Raw genomic sequence first — 7,984 nt, forward strand, 5'->3', positions numbered from 1 at the left:
TACACAGTTAGTGTTTGGTCAGAAAGGTCAGTGCTAGCATGTATAATCGAAAAACAGTTGATGATAGGCAAGAAAATACTTGTCCAACTCATATCCAATGATCCTCACTGAAAGCTTCCTTTAATCAATTAATACTATGACACCAAAAAGCAATCATGTCAAAATTAAAAAAAAAAAAGGAGGGGGGAGAGAAAAGGAAAAAAAGGAATAAGGAATTTTGAAACCATAAAAGGGAAATTTTAGCATAAAAAAATCTGGAAAGTGATTGTATTTGTTTAAAATTAAGTTATTCTTATCAGTTATGTAAGAAGTTACAGCTACTTAAAGCCTCAATTTTTAAATTGATCCTAGTGGAATAAGTAGTTCAGGGTAAAAACAGATCATGTACATAAGCCATTTCAAATTATAAAGACCTATAAATTTAAGGTGTCACAAAACATTTTATATATACTTTTTTTAAGAAAGAGAGAAGAGAGAGAGAATTTTTTAATATTTATTTTTTAGTTTTCTGTGGATACAACATCTTTATTTTTATATGGTGCTGAGGAGCGAACCCAGTGCCCTGCTCATGCCAGGCAATTGCGCTACGGCTTGAGCCACATCCCCAGCCCTATATGTACTTTTATTATGAATGAACTTCAACGATTTATCCTAGAGCTGACATCCAAATATATTGCAAATAGCCTATAATAATGATAATATATCTAATACAGAATACTGTAGTCTATGGTAGATTTTACATCATTGTCATTTTTCTCAAGATTTCTCATTATATAATACGTAATAATCTCTCAACATTATGGCATTACAAACATTTCTGCATTCACCTCTCTATGCCTAGACTACTGAAATCACAGTTACTTTTACCTCAAAATTGAGGTAGGAGGGAGAAAAGGCATGTGTGTGCTGGGGAAAATTCTCAGGAACCCACTTGCTCACTATTCTGCATGCTTTAAGCTTCTGTCCTAAGTGGACAGAAGGATTGGTGTTCTAGCCTCTCCTCTCTGCCAGATGCCTAACAGTACTGAAATACCTACCGTGTATTATTAAAACACATCATGTAATTAAACAAAGGTTAATAGTTTAAAATAGTATTCTTAAAGCAGCCATTAAAGATATTCTTAAAATCACTGTCTCAAAATCTTGTTATTTGAGCCACAATGACCCCATTTAACCTCTCAGGGAAGGAAAAACAAAAAATAAAATTAAAAAAATGTTATATAGTGAACTCAAGGTCATTTTTATTTTATAAAATATATAAACAGTGAGTTATTATTAAAGCGAGAAGATTAGGATATATTTTCAATCCTTTAAAAAACAGTACTCCTAAAAAATCTAGATTATAACAAGAACAAGCATCAAAACTATGTGACATGGCTTTATTCCAATTAATTAGAAAAGGGATGATTATATTTCAAAACTTTAGCAAATTCAGCCTTATCCAAACTTCCCAAAGCTTAAATATTTTGATATTTAAAACAAAACGTATATATTTCTTAAATAACATTTTACTCTGACTCAGGTTTCCAACTAATAGCAACGTTTTCTGAAATAATATTACGAATTCTGTTTTAAAATGCTGCAATGTGCTTCTTTTAAAATTCATGATAAAATAACACTTCAAAGTCTCCCAAGAGTTTCAGAAATGATATGCATATAAACATTGATGCTCCGATGAGAATAATTTAAGTTACATTAAATATAACTGTTTTCCAAAGCCCCTGAAGTGTATATCTGGTCGCTGTGTCTTAAAATACATAGGACTTAAAAGTCTCCTCTATATTTAAGTAAGAAAAGAAGCTTCATTACAACAAAAACAGGCTTCAGAGAGGGAATGTGATTATGGAAAAGGTGAGGCTGGAAATATTGTTAAGAAAGAAGAAAAAAAATCCACACACGTTACGACTTTACAAATCCCATTTAAATAATTGGAAACAAACTTGCTTAAAATTAAAAAAAGATGCATCAGCTGCCCTCCATAAAGTTCCAAGATGAACTACATCTTGGGGAAAACTTTCCCTGCAGGGATGGAATGTGATTTGGAGAAACTTTCTTTTCTTTTTCTTTTCTTTTCTTTTTTTTTTTTTCTTTTTTTTTTTTTCCCAATTGGAAAAGTTTGCCTCTTGGAAAGAGCTCATAAATCAGTTTACAGAAAGCATAGAGATAGCAGGACCGCTTAGAAACAAATGAACAATGAAGAGCGCTCCACGTCCCTGGAGGTAATTCCCTCTACACTAACGTTCAGGGAGTTGAACGTGAACTTGCTTCACTCTTCCTCCCTCTTTTCCGAAAGCGCACTCCCTGAGGGCAAAGCCAGAAAGCGGTCCCAGGCAGCAACTCTGCGAAGAAAGGACAAGTCAGGAGCCGCGCCCCTGGAAAGGATGCGGATCAAAAGCCCCTGCCTCAACGGTACCTCTTTGCTGATGCGCCTGTGGCTGTCGACGCTGTGGGAGTCGCTGCTCCTGGCTGTCCCCGAGGCCCCCAGTGAGCAGCAGGAAAAGGAGGACCCCGGCGGCCCCCGGCATCGTGGTGGCCCCGAGCGAATTCACTTCTCAGGAGCGTCTCAGAGTCGCTCTGCCTGGTCCCCTGGCCCTGGTTTCAGAGCTGAGTGAGCAGCAGCTGCTGGGGAAGAGGAGGAGACAGCCCTCCCTGGCTTTGGCTCAGCCGCCGCCCGAGGGTGGGGGGAGAAAGAGGACACTCCCCCACTCTCCCCCTTCGCAGGCGCTCGGCCCCACAGACACCCAGGCTCAGGCCTTTAAAGGGTCCTCCTGCAAAGACCGGATTTCCCACCACTGCGCCTTCCCCTGCGATGGGATCATTCCTTAGCTTGATCCATTACCTAAACTTCTTTAAAATTACAAAAGTTGTTGACACCAACCAAAGTACTTTGGGATCTGTGAAATCCCTACACATGGAAAACATTATTTGTGGCAAATCCGTACAGTTAGGAACTCTGGCTCCTGAGAACGTCCTGGCAAAACTGCAGCTGTTGTGAATCCAGGTAATTCAAGACCCTCCCAAGTTTCCAGAGTTCCCCCAGTGGCTCCTGGGAACCCTGAACTTCAGGCCAGGGGATGCTATAGAAGGCTGTCAAGGCAACAGAGGTTTGGCAAAATAAAATACGCCCCTTGATCTCCTGAAATGTTTCTCATCGATATAATGCTTAGAATTAAAGCGTTCCCCTGATTCCAGGAGACATTTATTTAAAGGATAAACGTTTTGCAATGATTTCCTTTCAGATCCAAAGTTTCACTTCTTTCAGTCCTAATGTCTTCCCTTTAACTCAATTGAAGTGCATTTTTCCCTTCCTAGTTTATTATTATTATTATTATTATTATTATTATTATTTGCTTGTTATGGCCTAGATCAGTGGTTCTCATAAAATTTGAAACAGTTCTTTAAAGGGTTTAATGAAACTTGCAAGACATCCATTTTCTGTTCAGGGATTGGGTGGACACTACAGTCATTAATGTGGGGTACAATCAGGAGACTAGTTGTCTCTCAATGGACAGACATTGTAAATTATCCCTCCTGGACTTCTCAATAAGCCACTGGATATTCATGCAGATTTAAAATAAACTTGTTATATTTGAAAAACAAATGTTTCATATAAATCTTTGATGTGTGATTTTTATTTTCCCAGATGTATCTATAATATAAATTGAGGAAATACTGTATTTTCTCATTCTGTAGTTCACTAAAAGTTCTTAGATAAGCGCTTTCATTTTACTATGCAGATATCCATTGAAACAGTATACCGCTTCAGAAAATCACATCACTGGTAACAACCCTGCTCACAATATGAGTCCCCACAACATCAATGCCACATCAATTATGTTGACAGTGACTCTAGGAATAGGTGTTTCCTTCTGTTTTATTTTGCTTACTTAACTAAGGTATATTTATCTAAACATTTTCATATTAAAATCTTTCATGTAGATGACATTTTTATTTTTATAGATAAGATAAACTGATTTTTAAAGATATCCTATTGAAGTTATGATATTATCTATGAATTTCCTTTCAGTAAAATAAAGAGTTCCTAACAGGATTATCCATCATAGAGATTTTTATATTCTTGACTTTTACATTCAAATGTAAAATGTGGGGTACAATCAATTATTATTAATTATTCAAATCTATAATTCCAAGTGTATTTTGATGTTGGCTTTGAAGTAAAGTCTAAGGTAAGTTCTTTTTTCTCTTCATGCATATATAAATTAATTTCAACACTATTTGTTGAGAAAGATATCACTTCCTTATCTGATTACCTTTGTTTCTTTTTCAAAAACCAATTGACCATGTATGGGTCTATTTTTGGACCCTGCATTGATAGATGGATGGATGGATGGATGAATAGATAGATAGAAAGTTATATGCCACTATCACAGCCTTTCTTACCTAGCTTTATAGTAAATCTCAAAGTTAGATAATGTAAATCCTATTTTAGGAATTCTATTCTTAGGGTCATCATCAATATGATCGATGGGGTATAGATATTATCCTGGACACTCTAATACCATGAGCATAGGGATTACTGATTGTGTGCATTTTCTGAAATGGTATTAAATACCATTTCAATGAATATCTGCATTGAAAAAAAAACCAGAGCTCTTACCTAAGAATTTTGGTGAAGTTCAATTGACTAACCTAGATGCCCATCAATAGATAAGTGGATAAAGAATATGTAGTATATATACACAATGGAATATTACTCAACCATAAAGAAGAATGACATTATGACATTTGCCAGGAAAATAGATATATCTGAAAACTGTCATGGTAAGTGAAATAAGCCAATCCCCCAAAAAACAAAGGTAAAATGTTCTCTATGATATGTGGATGCTAAACCACAATAAAGGGGTAGGGGGAAGAAATTCAGTAGATTAGACAAAGCAGAACAAAGGGGTATAGGAATAGGAAAGACAGTAGAATAAATCTAACATAATTTTCCTATGTACACATGTGAAAATACCTAAGTGAATCTCACCATCATGTGTACCCACAAGAATGGGGTCCTAATCATAATTAGATATATTCCATGCTTATATAATTTTATCCAAATGAATTCTACTGTTAGGTGTAAGTAAGAAGAAACAATTTTTAAAAAAGATAAAAAGATATCTTAAGTACTTGCTTTATACATTTTGCATATTTTTCAAATATAAAAAATAAAATTCTTAGCTGGGCCTGGTGGTGCACACCTGTGATCCCAGCAGCTCAGGAGGCTGAAGCAGGAGGATCCTGAGTTCAAAACCAGCCTCAGCAAAAGTGAGAGGCTAAGCAACTCAGTGAGCCCTGTCTCTAAATAAAATAATAAATAATGCAGGGGATGGGGCTCAATGGACAAGTGCCCCTAAATTCAATCCCTGGTACTCCCCTGACACACCAAAAATATTATTATTGTGTATATCCATGTAATTTTTTAAATGAAAGTGTCTTTAATTGATTGATGAAACTGAATATTTTAATTTTTAATGGCCTTTATGTTTTAGCACTGTTTTAGATTCACAGCAAAACTGAGCATAAGATAAGGAGATGTCTTTACAGCCCTAGTCCCTCTCACTACATACAGCCTCTCCCACTGTCAGCCTCCTCTCAGAGGGGTGCAGTTGTTACAGTGATGAACTTATATGGACAAGTCATCATCACCCAGAGTCTGTGGCTTACACTAGGGTTCTGACTTGGCATTGGACTTCTAAGGGTTTAGACAAATAGTATCTTACAAAGACCCATCACCCTCAGTGTTCTCTGTGTTCTGCCAATTCAACTGTCCTCCCATCCCACAAACACCAGTCTCCACCCTTGGTAACCACTGATCTTTTATTGTTTTCTTATTTATGTTTTATTCAGAACTTCATACAGTTGGAATCTTACAGTATTTAAGCCTTTTTAGATTAACTTCCTTCATTTCATATTATGTTTAGTTTCCTCCTTATATTTTTTGTGGCCAGATAGCTCATTTCTGAATAATAGACCTGCATAATATTTCAGTCTCTGGATATACCAGTTTATTTATCGCTTCACTACTGAAGGACATGTTGGTTACTTCTGGATTTGGGCAATTTTTAAACAGCTGCTAGAACCATCTTTGAGCAGGTGGATATAAATTTTCAACTCTTTTGGGTAAATAGCCAGGGACAAAATTGCTTGGATCATATCAGAAAGTTATGTTTAGTTTTGAAATACACAAAATTTTAAAACTCTGCTTGTCAATTTTTACCATATTTGAAAGGAGGAAATAAAAAAGGTCATAGTCATAGGAGTTTAATTGCAATTAGGTTGAATCCATAGATTAATTTTGGAAGAATCAATATCCTAGCAATATTGAACTTCCTCTTACAAATATTACATGTCCCATTCTATTTGCTTCTTGAATATTCAAGGTGTGTTGCAGTGTTCAGTGCATGTGTGGAAGCTAATATGTTCAATTCTTGAACATATTTTCTAAAATTTAATCTAAATGTTTCATGTTTTTCAATGCTATTACACCTAATCTTTTAAATTTTAATTTTTATGCTAACAGAAATGGTAATTTTGAACTATCTACAATGGATCATTAATCAAAATAATCAAAAAGTTTAGTAATCAAAAAGTTACTAAAATCACTTTAAAGTAGTTTAAATGACAACTCCTTAGAATTTTTTTTGTGCTGGATCAAGCTATATACAAATAATTTTACTTCTTCCTTTTCAATCTGTCTGCCTTTTACTTTTTTACTTTTGTCTTTTCCTTTCTTTTTGGGCCATTTGGCTTTGGCAATGACCGTTAGTAAAAAGATGAAAACTGATAAGAGTGGACATTTTTGCCTTATTTCTGATCAGAGCAGAAAAGCAGTCATTCATGCACATTCACCAATATGATAGTGGCTATGGGTTTTCAGTAGGTGCTCAGTATGAAATTAAGGGAATTTCTTGCTTCGCTGAAAGTTTTTGTGACATGAGTATTAAATTTTAGCAAATTGCTTTTTCTGCATCTATTTTTAAAAAGCACAATTAGTTTTGTTTGATTAACATGGTGAGTCTATGTTGACTGATTTTGTAAAACTCTCAGCCCCGGCCTAAATTCTAAATAATCATGATTTATTATCCCTTATATGTTGCTGGTTTAGATTTACTTGGGTTTTGATAGTCAATAATATTGTAGTATGCACCAAATTGTAGAACTCATGTTAACTGTTATTAATACACACACACACACACACACACACACACACACACACACACACACGGAAACCTTTGGAGTGGAGATGATGGATATGTCTATTACCTTGATTTGGGCAATGGTTTCAATACACACGAACTCATAAAGTTGTATATATTTAATTTGTAGAGTTATTTGTATATCAGTTATACTTCAATTAAACTATGGGTTTAAGAAGTATTTTATGCCTATATTCATGAAGGATATCAGTACATTCTAACTTTTCTTGTAAATTGTCATCTGAAGTTAGTATCAGAGTAATATTGGCCTTACTCAATTAGTCTGAGTAAGGTCATTAATGCAATAGTTCATGTAGAGTTTTATAATTTCTTCCATCAATGACAGATACAACTTGCCAGAGAAATTATGGGTCTATAGTGTTCTTTTTTAAAAATTAAAATTGTTAAATTCAGTGTTTTAAATAGATATGGAGTGATTTAGATTTTTCATTTCTCTTATACCAATTATGGTGATTTATATTAAGGATTTAATCTATTTGTTTAAATTGTCAAATTTATTTTGGCAAAAATTTTTTCATAATATTCATTTATTATCTCTTTGATATCTGTAGGATCCATAATGATGATTTTTCCCTCTGATATTGGTAATTTTTTAGAGGCTTATAGTTTTTATTGATTTTTTTCAAAGAATCAGTTTTGGACATTGTTGATTTTTTTCTTTTGTTGTTTGTATATTTTTATCATCAATTTCTCCTTAAATTTTGAAAATTTCTTTCCTTCTACTTTTTAGTTTCATATGGTAGAAACTTAATCATTGATTA

The 7,984-nt window shown here is 34.5% G+C and overlaps 1 protein-coding gene across 1 annotated transcript in view; it reads right to left on the reverse strand.

The window, feature by feature from the left end:
* Lama2 (laminin subunit alpha 2) overlaps positions 1 to 2,624 on the reverse strand; it is a 572,217-nt gene extending 569,593 nt beyond the window's left edge. Inside the window, exon 1 of the mRNA XM_078019194.1 lies at positions 2,414 to 2,624. Coding sequence (XP_077875320.1) covers positions 2,414 to 2,525 — 112 coding nt within the window. The 5' untranslated portion in view covers positions 2,526 to 2,624. The remainder of the gene's footprint in view (positions 1 to 2,413) is intronic.
* Between the last annotated feature and the right edge of the window lie 5,360 nt (positions 2,625 to 7,984).

The sequence above is a fragment of the Ictidomys tridecemlineatus genome, chromosome 8 (genome assembly GCF_052094955.1).
Source record: "Ictidomys tridecemlineatus isolate mIctTri1 chromosome 8, mIctTri1.hap1, whole genome shotgun sequence".
In the NCBI taxonomy this organism is placed as follows: Eukaryota; Metazoa; Chordata; class Mammalia; order Rodentia; family Sciuridae; genus Ictidomys; species Ictidomys tridecemlineatus.